This window comes from Rhinolophus sinicus, linkage group LG01, assembly GCF_036562045.2.
Source record: "Rhinolophus sinicus isolate RSC01 linkage group LG01, ASM3656204v1, whole genome shotgun sequence".
Lineage (NCBI taxonomy): Eukaryota > Metazoa > Chordata > Mammalia > Chiroptera > Rhinolophidae > Rhinolophus > Rhinolophus sinicus.
The window spans coordinates 5,862,202-5,883,363 of record NC_133751.1 but is presented as its reverse complement, the minus strand read 5'-3'; the positions used below and the strand labels follow the sequence as shown (position 1 = coordinate 5,883,363).

Genomic DNA, 21,162 nt, shown 5'->3' with positions numbered 1-21,162 from the left:
GGGGGTGTTGCCCAATCCTAACTTATCTGCCTTGATAAAGGAAACCAAAGAAAAGAGTAACAAGCACAAGATTTTGTCAAACAAAAAGGAACCCTTTCCTTACCTTAATAGTGCTGGCCATAATGCAATCAAGTTTATTGATCGTTAATAAATGTTAATAATAATTATTGCTTCTCTCTGACCAGAAAGTAGTTTTGATGAGGTTGTTTAGAGCGGATGAGATTGTGCTAAGTCTGGGAAATGAAGTCAGCCAATGGCAGGAAGAGGTTTCTATTGGTCCTGGCCGCCCAGCCCGAAGAAACAGGATATTTGGGAGTGGAGAGATAAGAGACCCTGAAAACAATGTTGTTTTTCTTGATGATATGCAGCCAGGAGATCTTTTTTTTTTATTTAAAAAAAAAAAGGCATCCATTGCCTGGGACAGGCCTGCCGCAGCAGGTGTGACCCAGTGTGCCGCTGTGTGACACGCTGCACCGAGGCAGGATGCAGATGTGGCGGGACTCCGCATGGCTTCGCGTGGGCTGCCAGCGCCTCGGGACCCAGGCGTGGAGGGCGCCCTGCAGCCAGGTGCCAGGCCTTCTTGGCCCCCATGTCCCTGGATCTGCCACACGACGGGGACACAGCACCGGAGCCTGCTCCCTGCTCCTTTCCCCTACAAGGAAGCTCTGCACGTGGGACTTGGTTCAGGGGACGAGATGGCGAAGCTTAATAGGAGCCATTCGCTTGCTGATTTTTAACAACCTGCTTTTAGTCAACATCTGAAGTGAGTGTCCCAGATGGTTTCTTTTTGTTCCTTCCAAACACGTTATTTTTCTTTGTTCCACAATCAACCCGTAGCAAACACAAAAACTCTAGAATTAAAGTAACTGAGAAAAATAAAGAGGAAAATAGCCCTGTCCAACCCTTGTTTGCAAGTATTTATTTAAAACCCAAATAACTAAAACTACTACAAATACTTTATAATGTCAGTGAGCTGGTCCCACTCTGCCAAACGTCAGTGTTGCAAGACACCCACACAGAACTCTTGGCTACACAGAGATGCCATGCGAAGACCTAAGTAAGTGGTTTAGAAGCCAGGCTGTAAGTTCAGGGCCACACGTGTGTTTTCCACTTGAAGGAAGTACAGCTCATATAGGCCTGAACATTCCTTAGAGGATTTCAGGCCTTTAATTACTCACTTGCAGGAAATTACTTGTTCTCTGGAAGAAACAACATTTTGCTTTGAATCGAGCTACATGAAAGTTGGACCAGTAAAGAGGTGTGGTCTCCACAGGGGACCCACCAAACACAATGGGCCCTCTCCTGAGTCACCCAGTGACTCTTGGTTTCAGAGTAGATGCACAGTGAATTGATTTCACTCAGATCTCAGGCCTGCAGATGTTAGAATTCCATCAACTGGCCCAAGTTACTATGTCTTTTATTATCCCTTGACTATGCCCTTGTGTTTCAGAGAGAAGAAGGGGGAGAGAGGAGAAAGATGAGGAGGAAGGGGAGGAAGGAGAAGAAGAAAAGGAAGAAGGAGAAAGAAAAATTGAAAGACAGAAAGACACAAAGAAAGAAAAACAAAAGGAAGAAAATATAAGAAATCTTGTTCTGTGTAAAAATTAGAACCTGACAATTTTTTAGCATCCACCTTTTGAAGGATGTTGATTTCCGTTCTTTTCATCTCCAAACAATGAATGAGATGGTGGCGGGCTGATTAAAATTTTGTTTCCCCTAAAATTTCAAAGGACTGAGTTGTTTTATCTGGGCAGCTTCCACTCGGAGAAGCTGAGAAAAACGCTCTCTCACCTCCTCCAAAATGCCTTGCTTTTGGCTCTCCTCAGAAACATGAATATTAACTACTAACTGTAGTGTCCTAATAAGCAGAGCTCTACTATGGATTTCCCCAAAAAGCAGCCTTAAATAGGATGACTCCTTGGCTGACAAAGTCGCTATGGAAGAAAATTCTGCGTGGTCCTCCCTCATCACTGATTCCTGGTTTCCAAGCCCTGGGCCTGTGCAGGCCGGGAGGCATCAGCTCACGGAGAAGGAATTCTTCTTTGACGGTCTGCCCTCAACTCCTTGGTTCCTGCCTAATGCAAGTCAAACAGTGAACAGGGAAAATGGTTAACTCTCCACTGGGAAATAATTTCAAACTTACAGAAAAGTTACAAGACAATACGAAGAACTCCTAATATCCATCACCCAGCTACTCCAAAAGTTGGTAATTTACATCATTTGCCTTGCTTTATCTCTCACTCTTAATTATTTAAAATGCTTGTGTATACAGAGGGTGACAAAAACAATGTATACACATTTCAAGAAAGGAATAAAAACTGTATTAAAATTGTAATACTTAATATGTGTATACCAATAATAAAAGATGGGTACGTGTCATGTGTATACATTTTTTTGGCACCCCCAGTACATATGTATTTTTGAGTCTTTAATAAGAATAAAGAAAAAAAACAGATGCTATGATTTGACCTATTTCCTGAAGAGTCTATCCATAAGTTTTACTGAGTGTAATTTTGAAAATACATATCAATATAAAAAGTGATCTAATAAAAAAGCTGATTTTGAGATAATGAATTATCCCATTGCAAAATTTTAGAAAAGCAAATCTTCCTCACTTCTAATGACACAATGTTTGACTCATATCATCTCTAAAGAGAATAACTCCTGATGTCTACAGCGATGTATCATCCACGCCCAGTATTCTCTGGTATTTAATGCAAGATTCTTTAAAAAGAAACAAAGAAACAAACAAACAAACAAAAGTCTGACTGGCTATTGATAGCAGAAGACATATCTATTCGTTAGAATACAGAAGTGAGAAACCATTTCCCAAACACTATTCTCGAAGGAAATCACCTGAAGGTATAGACACCACTGTATCATCCCCTCACTGCTCCCCAAGGCCTCTGCTATTAAATGGCCCCAGCACCAGATCACTCAGCAGCGAAAGGACTGGCTGCTCTTCCAACTAGATGCCACCCCTCCTTTTGGGAAGTCACCCATCAGGTCACCAGGCAGATCCACTTTGGGGGCAGTCACAGGTGGCCTCCACCTGGGGGCCATCCTGCTGTGAATCTGTCAAGACAGGCTCCTTTTCCACCCTCTTTGGGACACAGTAAACAGCTTGCTCGACCTGTATGGTCCTCCCAGCATCTGTGTAAATAAACTATACATTTCCATTTTATACCTGCACTTTATGGACCCATGACCCATGAATTTGCCAAAGCCTTTTGCAAGCCTGTTCATATCTGACTCCAGATAAAAAGAAGGAAATAATGTATAACAGACCATACATTAAGTCTAAAAGGAGCACTGACTGCCATTGATGTGTCCTGGAGCCACGCCTCACCATTTTCTCAAGAGTCAAACAAATCCGCATCCTTGTCCTCTTTCTAACTTCTCCATGTGGGAATCGACGGAGGAAGGTCAAGAGTTGAAAACACTTCGGAGGAGGGCGACAGAGTTCTAGAAATGATGCAGGAGCATAGCAAAGAGATAACGGGACATAATCTTAATTGGGACACAACAGAAGGTTCACTCGTGACTGATGGATCCCTGTATTAAACATTCATACAATAAAATGCTTATCACCATTAAAAATATTGCAGGAAAATGATGTAATAAATACCTAATGATATGGAAATCTATTATGGTATGAGGCCTGGTACGTTAAAACTCAGGTTTTTATGAAGGACAACTATATCACAGACCCATTTGTTAAAAATACAAAGGCAAAATAGGAATATTATAGGTTATATATTATAATAGAAATGGTAGAGAATCTTTCTTTCCTTTTTTGTCCCCCCCTTCCCCTCTGGTGTATCTATATTTTCAAAACATTTACAATAAAAATAAATTTCATTTTAATGTAAAAGTTATATAAGCACCACGTAATGTTCTGTTTGGTAAGTATCTCTATAGCATGCAGCACACGATACCTATTGCCAAACTCTGTATGTGCATGCACCAAAATATGCATCGTTTCTAAATGTCTACAGCAAGAACAGACTCGCTCTTTTGGGTTCATTTTAGTTAGGAAACCCAGGAGACACTCGTGTTTTGTGACGGTCACCTATCCAGCATTAACCCATCCAGTCAACACTGATGAAGTGCTTTTTCACGCCAGGCATCCTGGGCGGTACTAGGAAACAAGGGTGACAGGGCTCTGTCCAGTCACTGGGTGTCAGGAAATCTGTCATTCAGCTCAAAGTCCATACTCACAAAACTGCAGAGCCTGGGACCGACCCATGAAACGCTGACTATTTAAGGGCAAAACAATAGGGCAAAAGTGCTGTATATTGTCCCTACAATGACAGATGAATCTTAAAATATATACTGTTTGGATTATTCCTGAGCGTCCCAAGGATTTTTGCCAGGGCTGTGCCTGAGACTGAAGATAAGGATCAAGCATTTGACCTGTCCCCACAATGGAAAACTCCATCACTCAGTGGAACTTTTCCGTCTCTGTCAGCTGGAGGATTGGCCTGAGGACATGTGCCGTGTAAGGCAGTCTCGTCCCCAGGGTCACGCATTTTACGCTGGTTAAGAACTGTTTTTCTATTCAAAGCAAACTTCATGGGTAGTTTCACGCCCCTGGGTAACACCGTGTATGGGTGTGGTGCAGCCTCCAGCAACACATTAAGAAACAATCCAATTACAATTTAAATAACTATTGTTTCAACACTTTCTCTAGGTGGTTAATGTATTCTTCAGCATCTTGGTGGATTTGAACTAATCTAAACCAAGGAAATTATCACATACTAAATCCTCAACTTCTCAACACCAAGTTGCAATTTCCTTAATTTTGAAGCACGCGTCAGTTCAGTTCTATAGGCGCAAATGGAGCAATGATTTCAATGAACACAATTTCATAAGCATCACATATATTCTCAAATTTCATAAGTGCTGCGCATATTCTCAAATTTTGCCAACATTGCTCTTACCCAACACCCAAGGCCCCTAAAAATGCAGGAGTATTGAAACCAGGATCAGGAATCCTAAATAGGTCAATTTGTTACTCGCGGCTTTAAAAACAAAACAAAACAAAAACAACCCTAAGAACAGAGTAATTATCTTGAGACAATGACTTAAGTTTAAAAGAACTTGTATATTTCCTGTTTCGATTATCATGTTTATACATACCATTGTGAACCATTAAATGCATTTCAAGGTCTTTATCCATATAACTGGGCATACAGGAGCAGAGATGCCATAGGCATCAGATTGCCACCTGTCACCACCAGGCTTAGTCTAGCACCCATGCCCCAGAACACAAAGGCATGTGGCCACCCTGTCTACAGCTTGTCCTGCGCCTCTGTCCCCTACTCAGATCTGGAGTTCTGTGGCCCAGTCACTGCCCTCAGCCATCACCCCTGGCCACTCACAGAAGTTACGTGGCGCTGCTGAAATTAGATTTTAATCACTAGTTCGATTTTTGCATGTGTTTGTTTGAGTGTGTTAATCTCATTTATAAGATACTGGACATCAGCTTTATTTTTGTCTTGATCTGTAATTATATTAAGTTGGTGCAAAAGTAATTGCAGTGTTTAACCTTTTTAACCACAATGACCTTTGCACCTAATATTACAAGTGTGTGTGTGTACACACTGCTGCTTCCAGGAAGATCGGGAAGTGAGGTACAGTGTCCCCCAATTAGTGGAAATTCTCAGAGAAGCTGCATTACGGAGTTGCTGCTCCCCTGCTTTATAAAGGCTGCTTTTAGTCTTAGACTGAGGTGGCCTTTCATTTGTTCCCGTATTTGCTAACGTGTTCATATCACAAAAGGAATCATAACCGAGGTCAAGGACGAAATGTGTGCCGCAAATGCATCTACATTTGCAGGAGTGTCATCCGGCAGTCACACGCTAACTGGGTCCTATTCCCACCCTGGAAGTCAGACATGGGACAGTGCGGGAGTCTGTCTCACTGCGGCAGCTGTTTCACTGTCCCCTCTCTGCCCTGTCCCTCTCTATATTGTCTCCTCTCCTGCAAAGTGAGGTACAGGGTATTTCCCTCCTGGAGGTATAAAGTGCAGCTCAAATCAAGGCAGACTAGTTCTTTTCCAGTTATGAAAATTTGTTAATTCTGTCTAAATTTACTGAATGGAATTGAAACTATGATGTAGATTAATTCATAGTTTTCATCGGATCCCAATACAGACCTCAATAGAGCACACTTTGGGAAGAGCTGCGGTAATTGGGACAAGTGGAAATGTTCTTTCTGTATTGCCAATGACAGGCAGAAGACATGGGCAGCTTGCCTGGTGCATACTGTTTTATCTTTTATTTACAGCTACCGAAATAATTCTGCCTCAAGGATTTTAGGAGGCAACCACCTATTGGCCAAAGAAGTACACTGCTTTGTTTATTTGCCAACTAGAAACCAGAAGTCAACCTGGCGGGGAATTTCCCTTTAAACTGCTTGAATTGCTGTCACTAGAGGGTGCTAAATGTCCCTCTAAAAGGCCCTTAGAGGGACTACGAGTATGCCTAATTCGTGACTTTCCATTCCTTGAACTGATATTATTATCCTACACTATTGTCTCGCTTTCATCTGTTAAAATTAAAGTCCAACATTCAAAATGTAGAAGTTGTTTTTGAAAATATTTAACTGTTAATTATTACAGAGCATAAGGACATACACAAGTATACGGAACAACGGCAAATTTCACAGCTCTGCACGTAAGACGGAAGGTATCATTTTTCTGGGTGAGATTCGGCCACAGCAATTCTACTATTGCTCTCCTCCACTATGAGTAATTTCAAAACCTGACAAATATTCCACTTCACAATAATTCTAGATGGTTTGAAACGTGCCCGGTCCAAGTTCCATCAAACTAGCAGTAAATTTTGCCTGCATTTGATTTCCCTGTAGACAATACTGGTTTCAGAGCTAGCACCCTGGCTGAATTCCGGTATTAGATCCTTTCCAGAGATGAGAATGTAGGAAGCACATGGATTATACTATAATATGTGAGAGATACTCTGCAGTACTTTCCTTTATTTAAAAAAAATGTGTAGTATTTTGGGATATGCATATTATAGTCATCACTTATAAAAATGATTTACAATAGTAACACATGTGAAATAAGCTTTAAAACTATATATGAGGGCTTTCTTGAAAACAATCTTATGCAATTACACTGACTTTTAGGTCATCAAAATGTTAGACACTTAAAGAGAAATGCAGCACCTTGGAGACACTTGGCAAAAGTTAACATATTTTGCAACTTTTCTCTTTTTGTCCTCACTTGTACTCAAACATATCTGTAGTATGTCCTTTTTTCCGCCTTGCACTCTGGTTCATATACCAAGGACGAGTGGGGTCAATGGGTGACAGTTGTTTGTGTTCCTGGCTGCCTGGAGGCGGAGCTGTGTGGGTGAGGCTCCGCCCAATATCTGAAGAGGCTCCAGGACCGCAGTTGGTGACGTGTTTTCCTCACGGTCTGCCAGGAGAGCAGAGGTTCCTTTTCAGTGCGCTCTACAGAAAGATAATTAAGGCACTATTCCATCTGTTAGTCTGCGATTTTTAAACGGAAACAAACTTTACTTTTGCACATAAATGGCACAGAATAGAGGGGACAAGGCGCTGAAAACTGTAACAGCAGAGGGGTCCACCCAGCCTCACCGGGACGCAGCTCCAGAAAAAAGCCGATGGTACAAGAGAAGGAGATTCCAGGCTCGGTGCACCCAGTACCCACTGTATTAACTGCTAAGGATCAGCGAGCCTAGGTGGAAACTGAGGCCTGTGAACTAACTGAGGCAGAGCTAACTTCTATGTCAGCAAGCGAAGGACACGAACACACTGGCAGGGAAAGCTCGGTGACAGGTGACACCTTAGAGGGTGAATGGGGCATGGCATCCTGATCACAGAGGCTTTGGCTCAGGGCGGCGAGGCCTCAGCCTGACTTCATCCTCACCTGCTCCACTTAATTCCTCTGTACCAATTTTCCACTTGTAAACTCTGCAGGTTCATTCACAGACCAAGAACAGCTCATCCCCTGGAGCCCCCAGGGCTCTGTCATGGGGCCGGTAACTCTGCAAGGCTTTGCTGAGTGGGTGAATGAATGAATGAAGCAAGCAAGCATGACTACAGGGCCCTGGAGCCCTGGGGAAAGGCTGTGCCAGTGGCCAGTGCAGGAGAGGCCCGCCAGGGCCAGAAGTTTCACTTGAACTTGACACCTCCCCAGGATGGCTGAGGTACGTCCTACAGCGAGAGGCCATGTAACAGGCACAGCAACTGTTCCTACAGACACCTGAAGAGGTGTGGCCAGCGCCCGCGGTGGCCAAAACACCATCTCTTTCCTCAGTTCTGCACAGAACATGCCAGGCATCACTCCATTCATCTGGTTTTCAACTGCTTGCCAACCAATTCCTAAGATTTTCCTCAAATTCAAGATGAAAGCTGGTTCTTAAGTTGTAAGCCACCCAGGCCTCCCCCATCACATACACAAAAGAGATGATGATGATGATGAAGATACATGATGATGAAGATGACAGATTGATAGATAGATAGATAGATAGATAGATAGATAGATAGATAGATAGATAGATAGATAGTAGATAGATGCAGGGAGAGAGACAGGCTGGCCGTCTGCCCCACCACCATGCCCCTCCCCCCCATCAGTAAGCCAATTCCTGTCCCAAGTGTCCAGGCCACAAGCATGGATAACTTCAGGGGTGATTTTTTTGAGCAATTTTCTCAGATCAAGGCACTGGGGAGTGAGGAAGGCCAATGGTCTTTAAGAGACTTTCCAACTCTATATGTCATGGGATTTCCATCTCAATAATTGACCTAACAATACCAGACAGTGAGTGGATACTCAATTTTAACAAAATACTGAGTGAATGAATGAATGAATATATACCGGTATGCCCTCTATTTGGCCTGCATTGTGATGAGTTTACAGCAGACTTATCTGAATTTCAAAATAAAATAATAGCTTGCACTTGTATACTATTTAGCCCTTGCGATTTTCCAAAGTAACGTTGATTAGAATTATTTCCAGCTAAACTATTATAGCAACTGGGTTAGTTTCACATGTACTTTAATTAAAAACCCTCAGAATGGCAGATTCACTGCATTTCTAGACTCTTGAAATATCACCCATGGCAATTGTATTTCTCAAGATGGCCCAGTAAGATTTCCCATCACACATGCCTGCCCCTCTTACAAAGTGACATTGACATTGCTTCCATCAAAAGGTGGGGTCCATGTCCCCAGTCCTTGAAGGTGGATGGGTCTGTGACTATAGAATAAGTTCATCTATGTGACTTCCAAGGCTACCTGTAAAGATGATTCAGCATCCACCTGTTGTCTTGGGAACAGCACTCTTCCACCTCACCCACCATACTGCAAGGAAGCCCAAGCCACATGGAGAGGCCATCTGCAGGTAAACCAGTCATCAGTCCATCCAACAGGCAGCACCAAACCCCAGAGGTGGAAGTGAAGAAACCTTCAAGATGACTCCAGCCCCAGCCGCCACTCAACTGCACCGTCCTAGAGACCCTGAGCAAAAATTGCCAGCTGCAGCCCAGTCAACCACGAGGACCAAGTAACAAAACGATCCTTGTGACTTTAAGCCACTGAGTTTGGGAGTGATTTGCTATGCAGTGAGAAGTGATTGGAACAGCATCAGAAGTTTCCTTATTCAAAAAGAGACTTTTTCAATATTGTTAGAGTAGAAAGCAGTCTCCCTATGTGATTCTCCACCCATTCACGGGAGTATCACTGGCGACGGCTGTATGCTCAGCCTCGGGTAAGGCACTGATGACACAGGAAAGAAGAGAAGCAATCCTCAGCCAAACAAAAACCCTCACATTAGTTGGAGAGAGAAAAAAAAAAAAAAGAAAAGCCAAAATCACAACCGCTTTTTGACTCAAGAGAAATGACAAAAGTCGTGAACATCAACAGCTCTTCCCCCTCCTCCTGCCCTCTTCCTCTCTGGTCACTAAACAGACATGTGCCTCAGAGTCACGTGACCTCATCAGAGTAGAACCCCACCCCCACTCCTCGCGGCTCTGCTCCTGACTTTCTTCCTCAGTCCATGCCCAATGCCAGCAGCCCCCCAGGTGTCATATTGCTGGTGTCCATTCCCATTTTCTCGAAACATCTCTGCCCCCACCAACCCCAAGAGATGTGGGAAACTTTCATTTCCCCCTCTGTGACTTCCACAGAAATGGGGGCGGTGGATGAGAAGCAGAGGAGGGAAAGGCTTTATTACCTCGAGTTACTAAAAAGAAAGCCCTAGTGTTTAAAGGTGTTGTTATTATTTTCCCTGAAACACTAGCTCCGGGAAATCAGGGACTCTGTCTGGTCCCAAGGCATCCAGGTCGCCATGGGGGCTTCCATCGGTCAATTTTGACTCTAATGAGAGCCATGTGCAAGACTGCAGTGGTGGGCCTGGCCAGCCACTGGACGAGAGCCTTCTCATGGGCTCAGGTACACACAGTGGGTCTCTGTTCCGAGAACCACCGTCCTGTGTGCCCCTCCCCTCAGAAGAGCATGAGCTAAACGGCCGTCCTGAGTGGAATTCTCCCCAAACATCTGTGAGGCTTCTTTAAAGAGGCAAAGTCATCTTGGTTTGAAACTCACATACTGAATTCCTGGAGATGAAGCACTGCTGTTCTGATCCCAGATAGCTGGAGCGCCCAAACCTCGCCTCCCAGACCGGGTTGGGATCTGCGATATTTGATTCCCTATTACTTAAAGCTGTTTCAAGCTTTTCATCAGGAATGGAAACCATTAATGTATCTCACACGCCACTCTCTGTTTCATGGAATTCTTGCACCGGGGAGCTCTTTTTATTTTATTATTTTCTTTAACAGCCAGAAAACTGGGAAGTTCACAAAGAAATTTTTCAACTGCCTTAAGTGACCCTTAAGCTAACAGGTTTTGCCTAATCTGTAAATTGGAGTTGAAAGTATTTCAGTGCCTTCGGAGGACGGAGCGCTTTGTCTTTAACAGAGCAGGGAGACCGCTAACAATGGGGCTACACATACCTTGTTAGTCACCGCAAACCAAAAACAGATGTGAGGTATCAGCGGCTGCCTTGTACTGACCCAGGGAAGCTGCGGCTAGTCCAGATCAGTCTTAATAACTCAAAACTGCCACCCTTTAACGATCTAATTTTTTTCTCACTTACAAATGCAAAAGAGAATTGACAGAATGCACTAAAATCCATTTCCCTCTGAACATATACAGATTTCTCCTATAAGACACAGGAATGAAAGCTTTCTCCACTAAACGGTGCTGCTGGCATCTAGATTTCAGATTAGGTGATCACTGTCTTTAACAAAACAAGATCTGGAAGGAGAGAAACTAGACTGAAAATGAGATATTCGTGTTGTTACCTTTTCCCAAGATGCTTGCAAATATAAGAAAATGTAGAGGTTTAGGGTGAAGACTCTAGCAACCCAAAATATTTCCCTAAGATGGAAACCATTTTAATTTCCAGTCATTTTCCTGAATTTAACGAGCATAAGAGGAGAAAAATCAATAGACACACGAACGATTCATCACCTCCCAAATGAAGAAATCAATCATTCTGCACTAAATTTGAGCATTCTATCAACATTATGCTTATTTACTAGATCCAAGAGGAACTATTTTAATATAAAATCAAATAAAATAAAAAATCAAATATAAAATTGTTTCAGACATTAAACGTTGTTTTTCACCTTACAGCAGTCACGAGGTGGAATGACTAATAATACAAGGCTAGACACTGATTGATTGTTAATGGTTATAAATATAGCAATTACACTGTCATGCTACATAGGACCTGAAATTAGACCGATGCAAGTGTATAGGTAAGAGGAAGAAGAACAGTCATATTACCATATTTCATCTTTGTAAGACTATGGATGTTAAGATGTAAAGTACACCACGATTTAATGTATCACTAGGAAAGAAAACATAATTCTGCCAAACAAAATTAGCCACAATACATTCTTATCCATCAACTGTAAGACACATCGAATTTTTTAAAACAAATACGTGCCTTAGAAGAGATGCAATGCGGTATACTTACGAAAGAACAAGTCATGAAAGCACTAAAATGTTATTTGGAATAGACTGCAGGGTTTCTCAACCTTGGCACCACTGACATGTTGGGCTGGGTAATTCTTTGTTGTGGGAGGCTGTCTTGTGCACTGTAGGATTTTTTGCTAGCATCCCTGGCTTCTACCCACTAGACGCCAGTAGCACCTCCCTTACCCCCCAGTTATGACAATCAAAACTGTCTTCAGACATTGCCAAATGTCCCTGAGGGCAGAAGCAAAATCACCCCAGCTGAGAAACACTAGAACAGAGCAATTCAATTTGGTCAGCTTCACAATATAATTTAGTCTACGAATAAATGACAGACTGTCAGCCAACTGGAAACTGTGTTGTTGGATGAGACGTATTGACCTAAACAACATTACACAAACAAACAGCTGGCGCCCGCCCAGGAGTGCATGTTGGCCACCCCAACCAACAGGAGGGGAAAGAACTTGGAGAAGTGCTCAGCATCGCGAGGAAAGTGCAAATCAAAACCACAATGAGCTTGGTTATACTCCCCAAACTGTCTTTAGTATCCCTGTGGCAATACTGCGGCTATCAATTTGTGCTTTCTAACCCCCTCACCTTTTCCCCCTGCCAAAAAAATAAATAAATAAAATGAATTTATTAATATGGTAAAGAAAAAAAGAACAATACAATGAGCTATCGCCTCATACCTGTTAGGAAGGCTATTTTCAAAAAAAGAAATAACAACTGCTGGCAAAAATATGGAGAAAAGGGAACCCTCGTGCACTGTTGGTGGGGATATAAACTGGTGCAGCCGCTATAGAAAACAATTAAAAACAGAACTACCATATGATCCCACAATTCCACTTCTGGATATTTATTCCAAGGAAACAAACTCACTGTCTTGAAAAGACATCTGTACTCCCACAACCACTGCAGCATTATTCACAATCGCCAAGACTTGGAAACAACTTAAGTACCCACTGACAGATGAATAGATACGGAAAATGTGGTACATACATACAGTGGAATATTATTTAGCCATAAAAAGAAGGAAATCCTGGCATTTGTGACAACATGGTTGGACCTTGAGGGCAGTATAAGTGAAGTAAGTCAGACAGAAAAAGGTAAACACTGTAAGACCTCACTAATGTGTAGAATAAAAAATAAAACTTGAATTCATAGATACAGAGAACAGATTGGTGATTATCAGAGGCAGGAGGAGAGGGGTGGATAAAATGGGTGAAGATGATCAAAGGATATAAACTTTCAGCTATAAGATAAATAAGTCTGGGGATGTAATGTACAGCATGGTCACTATAGTTAATATAATAATACTATATTGCATATTTGAAAGTTGCTAAGAGAGCAAATCCTAAAAATCTTCATCACAAGAAATAAAATGTGTAACTATGTGTGGTGATGGATTTTAACTAAATTCACTATAATGATCGTTTCATAATATATATATATATATATATCAAATCATTATGTGGTACACCTAAAGCTAACACAACATCATATGTCAATTATAACTCAATAAACAATAAATGAATAAAAGAAGTTGGATGAGGGCAAGTCACTATCATACGATTTCACAATTTATAAACTACACAATAAATATTAAAACAAATAAAGAAAATAAAAAAGGTAGCCAAAACACCATATTTTGGGCCTACCCATATCACAATAATGAAAAAAGTTTAATTTTTGCAGCATTGGCAAGAATGTAGAGGAAAGAGCACTCTCACTCATGTCTATTGGGAATGTAGATTAATACCTTATCAGAAGACAATTTATCCTATTTCTATTCTAGAAATAATCTTTAACTATTAGGTTGATGTATAAGTAATTGCAGTTTAAAGGTTAAAAATAACTGCAGAAACCACAAATACTTTTGCACTAACCTAATATTAGATATTGAGTAAATCATCTAAATCCTTCTTAAATGGAAACTCCAGATAAATGAAGAAGGAAAATTCCAGGCCCAGATTGATTTATCATCAAATTCTAACACATTTAAAGAAGAATTAATGCCAGTGTGTGCGAATTAATGCCAGGAACACTTGATAACAAAATGATACTAATACATATGAGAAATGAAAATTACAGGCTGATTTCACACATAAATGCAGATGCAAAAGCCGAGAAAGGCAAATCCAACAGCATATAAAACAGAATAATATATACTATGATCAAGTTGGGTATAGTCTAAGAATGAATGGTTACTTTAATCAATGTAAGTAATTTATTTTATATTGTTAAAAAGAAAAATTGTATGATAATCTTGAATAAAAGAGGCAAAAGTATTTGATAAAATTCAATACTAATTCATGATAAAATTTCTCAGTAAATTAGAAACAAAAGGAAACTGTTATCAACCTCATAAAGGGCATCTACCAAACCCTACAGTAAATCATATACTTTAATGGTGAAATACTAAAGTCTAATCCTTTGAAGTCGGGAGAAAAGACAAAGAGTCTCAATATCACCACATTTGTTACAAATTGTATGGAGGTCCCAGTCAGTACATAAGGAAAGAAAATGAAATAAAATACCAAGCAATTGGGGGAAAATAGCTAAAACTTTAAACTATTAGCAAATAATATATTTTTACATAAAAAATCCAAGAAAATTTTGAAATGAATCATTAGAATTAAAAGTTTAAGAAGTTTGCTAGCTATAGATCAACAATGAAAACTCAATTTTATTTCTTTAGATCAGCATCAATAGAAAATGAAATTTTAAAATGATATAATTTTCATTAGCAAAAATGTCTTAAAATATGGCAATAAATCTAATATAAGATGTGCAGGACCTTTACACAGAAAACTATAAAATATCGAAAGAAGACCTAAATAAATGAATAGTTGTACCATATTCATGGATTGAAAGACTTAATACTACAAAGATATCAATTCTCTTCAAACTGATCAAGAGTCAATGTGCATCCTATTAAAATTACAAGATTTTGGTACAACTTGACAAATTGATTCTAAAATTTATATGGAAATACACAGGGTCAAAAACAGACAGGGTCAGGATACTCTTAAAGAAGAGTGAGATGGGACAACTTGTTCTCCCAAACATTATTACAAAGGCACAGTGATTAGGTCAGAGGGGTACTCAGGCAGGTATAAACAAACAAAACAATGGAAAAGAAAAGAGAGCCCAGAAATAGATTCATGCATATATGAACAGACATGATTTTTGGCAAAGGTGGCATGCAAAGCAGTGAAGAAACAAAATCTTAGAAAAATGGTGCTGGGAAATGGGATATCCATATGGAAAAAAAAGAAACATGGCAACTGACTCATACAATCACACAAATCAATTCCCGGTGAACTGTATATAATAAGGTGAGAGGCAAAACAATAAAGTTTCCGGAACATAATACAGAAGAATACCTTCATGACTTCGGGATAGGGAAGAGTTTATAAATAAGGCACAAAATACTAACTATAAAGGGAAAGACTGATAAATTGAACTATATTATAATTTAGAAAAAAAAAAGTAAGAATTTTTTTGTATTAAAATACATTATTAAGAAAATAAAATGGCAAGCCATGGAATGGAAGATGATATTTTTAACATACCTAACCTACTATTCATACCCAGAATGTGTTAAGGACCCTTATCAATCACTGAGAATACCCACAATCCAATGGAAAAACAGCCAATGGAAAGGGATGATTTTGCCTTATGTAATTAATGTATCAATTCCACTTTTTCCAGGTGGAAGCAGTAATATGAAGCACCATGAATACTTGTCATGACTCGCACTACTCCTCTATGAGGGTTACCTCCTCAGTGAGGACCCAGGAACTGGAGGGAGTGACCCTCAGTGACAAGAGTCCCTCACCCAGAAGTGGCCCTCACCCAGAAGTGGCCCTCAGCCAGGAGAGGCCCTCATGGAGGAGGTGGCAGTCAGTTAACACCTACACAACAAATAGGAGCCGTGTACAGATGCAGAGACGCAGTCCTCCAGGTTAAGGACCAGCTAATTCAATACTCCTGAGCCAGATATTAGCTTGGTCCATCAGGGAAAACGAGAGAACACCAGTGCACCGTGTCCTAGGGCTGGGTGATTTCATCCGGCACCCGCAACGTAGGCAAGGGCCACCTCATGTTGAGAAGTTTGGACTTATCCCCAACATGGCGGGAAGCCATTGGTGCTGGAGATTATTTAAATAGAGATTGTACGATCTGATTGACATGTTCTAAGGGCTCTCCAGCTGCTACAGAAGGAAAAAATTTGTCAAAAGGCAAAAGGGAAGCTAGGAGGAGCCAGCTAAGATGCTACTGCATCAATCCAGGTGAGTGATGATGGGCCAGGAGCTACTGGAGGAAGAGTTGATGGGACCGGCTGAAACACTGGAGGAATAGAGTAAAGAAAAGATCAGAGATGATTTGTGGTTGTTTTGTTTTATTGTGTGCCCTTAGCAACTGGGAAGACAGTGTTTGCACTTTACAAAGATGGGGAGACTTGGAGAATACAAGTTTGGGAGGACAGATCAGGATTTGTACTGACAGTCAAAGGTGCTTATAGCAATGCATGTTGTGATCTCAATTCAGAGATGGTTATAAATAGGGAGGAAAAACTGCGAGTTACTGAAATTTGGGTGGTTTTTAAGCCATGCGATTTTAGGGGGGAAGAGGAGAGTGCAGATAACAAACAGTGATTAAGCTGAGCCTTGAGACTGGCTTCACTGAGAAGCTCAGCAGAGAAAGAAGAGCCAGCCTAGGATGCAGGGCAGCAAGGCAGGATTTCCACGCAGTTCTGAGTGCCCATCAGAGATCTGCGGTCACAGATTCAGAGACCAGCCGGCCGAGTCCTGTATGTTTCCTCAGGCAACATTCAACAGCTCAAAGGGCAGCTACTGTACACAGAGCTAAGCCCTGGGCCAGTCATCACAAAACCTTACCAGGTATGTCTATGATCAGCACAACTTTATCGGTGAAGGTACAGACACAGAGAAGTTAATAACTTGCCCACAGTCACAAGAAGTTGAGACATCAATTAGGATATCTAGTTATAAATAGGGAGGCAAGAATGGGAGTTACCAACTTTGAAGCAAAGTCTTTTAACTCTTAATTTCACAACCGTAAATGCTATCATGATTCTACTTCCAAAGCGGGAGGGCGGGGGAGGTACTCTGGGACAAAAGGAACCCATAAAAGGGAAACTCACAAAAAGAGACAAAGTGTGAAACTTAAATTAAGAACATTATTCAGTGTTATCAGAAAAGGTATTCATATAAAAACGGTGTGGTTCAACAAACAGTGAGGGAAAAGGTAGAAATGAAACTCATTCAATGTGTTTACAAGACACCATAATTCAGGTTTCAAAATCTGGAAACAATTAAAATCGTAAACAACTCTTTCACTGCGTTAATTAATTTCAAGGTTTTTTTTAATGTGTCAGAAATCCACAAAAACAAAAAGTAGATATTTAATAACAATTTGAGCTGTTTTCTATATAAATGACATTATTTTTATGTATAAAATTTTCCTATTGTTATTCATTCTTAAACAACACAAAAATCTAGAAAAATGTACATCTGCTTTCCTAAATTTCCTTTCTGGAAGTTTCCATCCTCAGGCAGTGGATGGAAATATTCATTCGGATATATCCGACCGGCCCGGCAAAAGGGTTAAGAAATGTTTTAGAAACTTGCAGCCCAAATCAGACACAGCATGACAAAGCTCCGCTGAACAGGCAAGACTTAGACTCTTGGAACTGACTCCCAGTGAATAAGCTTCACTTGGCAACTGTGATTATCGTAAGTTTGATCAGATAAGCATTAGAGACGCTCCGGGTACATCTGCAGATCCAGACATCCTTAAGTGTGAAATTCTTGAACATATTTGCAATTTGTGGTTTGAATATTAAAAATATGACGTGAGTGATATTCAGATATCTGTGGGTAAACGTGATAATTAGTCCTGTCATCAGCTAAAGTTCTCAGTACGTAGGGTTATAATTCTTGTTATGTACAATAACTACAAATAATACCAGATGAAATGGAGTTTTCTATTACAGAAATGCTTAAATTTAAACTAGAGCAGCATTAATAATTTTTCATAATATGTGCTCCCCTTTCTACGAATAAGCTGCATAAAGAAAAAAAAAAGGTTTGCTTTTAAGAAGTGGCATAAGTATGGCCTGTTTCATATGTAAATTTTGGCAAACTGTAGTTAAATGAAAATGTATAAAATAAAATTTGTACTTTTTCTCAAATGTAAAGAAAGATTTACTTCTAAACTGATGGTCTTTACAAAATGTGCAGTTTGGGTTTCCTTTTCCTAATTGTATCCATAAATTTACTATTAAAAGGTTTTCTCTTGATTTACTAACATTTGAAAAGATGGATTATATTGGTATTGCAAGAAGGGGATATCATAAATTAAAAATCCATACGTGAACTGTACTCTCTTATTTGCAATATGACAAATGATTGTGTAAACTTACAATCAATAAAAACTATCTGAAAGTTATAAAATGGATTTGGCTGTAACAGCTCTACTAGCACTGTTAAAACACTCCACCTATTTTTAATTATCAGTTTATAGTACAGATCAAGCATGTCAAAACCTTTCATTTTAATCAAGCCATTACTTTATATGTGGCTTCATATTACAATTTGAATGTTCGATCAAATATTTCCAAGGTATTTATCAAAGTTCAATGCAGCTTCTGTCTCATAAATCAGTTTCAGACTAGACAAAAGGAATAAGCAAATTCTTATTTATTTCAGCATTTTCCAAACCAATCCTAAAGACAAAGCTGTTATTCTCATGTGCATTTTCAGAAGAAATCTGAGCAATCTGTTTAGATTCGATGTGATGGAAAGAAAACAACAAAAAAAGAAGGTATAAGCCCTATTAGACTATTTCTCTTGGACATAAAATATGTTTGGGGAAGAAATGAGTTGTTCCATATGAGCTAGGGTAGTTATTTCTTATGTGGGAGCAACTTTGGCTCTGCAATGTGGTTTATCAAAGGAGGCTTTGTGTCTGGGTGAGACCAGTTTTCCACTCAAAATCATTTCAGTAAATGCCACTGGATCACACACTTCCAGGTCCTCTCCTTGAAATATGGCCTATGGTTCTTAAAAAAACTCACATAGGTGGCAGGGAGGGCATGCTAAAAATAATGTGGGTCGATGTTTATATCCTGTCCATGTTTTCTAAGTAGCTCCTCCCTGAGCATTCAACATTTTTAATGAGCTAGCAGATTGTTGGTTGTCTATTGCAGATCAACAATCCATTTTAGCCCTGTACCTTTTCACAGAATCCAGAGATGAGTATTATTGTTGATATATCTTATAAAACACCAAGTCTGTACTTATAATAAACATTGCAATGAGTGTCTGTCACTGACATCTCCCCCAAAAGTCCTCAGAAAAAAATTTCCAAGGAAATTCCTTCTCTTTTCTATTTCACCTAGAGAGCGGTGTTGGTTATTACAATAATGATTCACACCACTAATTTATCATATGCCAGGAATCACAGCAAATGCTTTATGCGCATGAATCATCTGAGTTCATTCTTACCACAATCCTACGCATTATGTGCTATGCTTTCCATTTTACAGATGAAGAAACTGAGGCTTGGACAGGCTAAGTCCTTTATCCAAGGTCAGAAAGGAAGAGGCAGGGCCAGCATTGCAACAAAGATCTCTGTGACCACAGAGTGCATGGCCATCCTGAACTGCCTGCCTGAGCTGCCCCCGCTTCGCCCCCAGCTAATGTTGTGTGTCTGATTCTCACTCCATTCATTATTATAATTCTCAATAAAATCCCAGTTGCCCATGTGGAATACTCATCTACATCTAGCCCAATTTGCTACTGGATTTCAATGTTATTTCATATGAAAACAATCAATAACAGAAAGGGCCTGGATCTAGTTTCAAAAACATAATTTGAAAGGAATTCACTCAGAAAGCTCCAAGCAGCCCATAGATCTCCGACCAGTACCCTGGAAGGGCTGCTCAGGTACCTTCACGCTCCCCTGGATGCCTCCTTCCATCTAAAAATACTCGCTGGCTCCTCCCGCTCATAAACAGAAACAGAGAGACCCAGTGTCCCAAGGCAAGGCTGTGCTTTTAAGAGGCACTTTGTTTTTGTAGGTGTTCAAGGATTTGGAATCAAAGCAGCAGAATTATTAAAATTAATCCAATTTTCTCTCATTTATTTTGTTAGCTCATACCTCTAAAAGATATATTTTGGAAGGCACCGTCCAACTCAACCATTTACAAATCAAAGCTTTCTTTGGAATCCCGGGGACCTAACCCAAGCTAGACAGTGACAGTCTGCCAGCTGCGGAGTCCTCCCCACTGGATGGAATATGGAAGGCACGATTGACTTGCGCTCACATTTAATTACAGTGTCAAAAATCTAATTTAAATGGCTTTAATCAACTGCCAAAACTATGAGTCTTTCTGGCTTGAATTTCTATAAACAAAGAATAAATTCAAATATGTCACAGTGTGGCGGCAACTCGTTGACCGCTGGACTGGGAGGAGTTAGGCAACATCTGCTTGCCGGGAGGAAAGTCGGTGTCTTCACTTCCATGACTCTGCCGATCATTTCAAATGATCGATGTACAGAACCGACACAAAGGGCCTCAGCCACACAAACTGGCAGAGTCTGAACAAAGCTGTAGCTCGCGGATCTTCCTGCTCCGTTTCTTAGCATTTGTAGAAATCTCATTGCATGATTAAAATATACCAAGCCAAAGGATCCTTGATAACAACACATTCTGTGATCAGAAACTCCAAACAACAGGAGAGGTGATAAGAGGTTAGGTTTTCTTTAGTGAGGTGAAGACAGGAGCCGCCTGGCTGTGGAAGTCTCCAAAAGCAAGGGATTTCTGAGCCAGCAGCAGTGCCCTTTATGTTGGAAACTTTGAAAAGTCTGTAAGGAGAGATCTCCCAGGTCAACCTGAGCACTTCTGAAAATAAATTCTGGAACACTTCTGCAAGAGAACTCTCCAGCCTCCTCTGTTGGAAATTATTCCTCAGGAAGGTACAGAATTAGTGCAAAACACAAGAGCTTGTGCTAATTCGACACCAGGAGACCAATACTCACAAATTAAGAATCCATCGCAAGGTATGCATGCTGCTTCTGACATTAAGCCACTATTGGAAGG

The 21,162-nt window shown here is 40.5% G+C and overlaps 1 protein-coding gene across 4 annotated transcripts in view; it reads right to left on the bottom strand.

Annotated features, from left to right (window-relative positions):
* ERG (ETS transcription factor ERG) overlaps positions 1–21,162 on the bottom strand; it is a 250,674-nt gene that overhangs the window by 107,627 nt on the left and 121,885 nt on the right. For 2 of the 4 annotated variants that reach the window (XM_074325312.1, XM_074325338.1), the window contains exon 1: positions 104–244. The exons of 1 other annotated variant lie outside the window; for it this stretch is intronic. In XM_074325312.1, coding sequence (XP_074181413.1) covers positions 104–121 — 18 coding nt within the window. In that variant the 5' untranslated portion in view covers positions 122–244. Of the gene's footprint in view, positions 1–103; positions 295–21,162 lie in introns of those variants that run through there. One more of the 4 variants, XM_019730325.2, reaches the window with a different exon arrangement.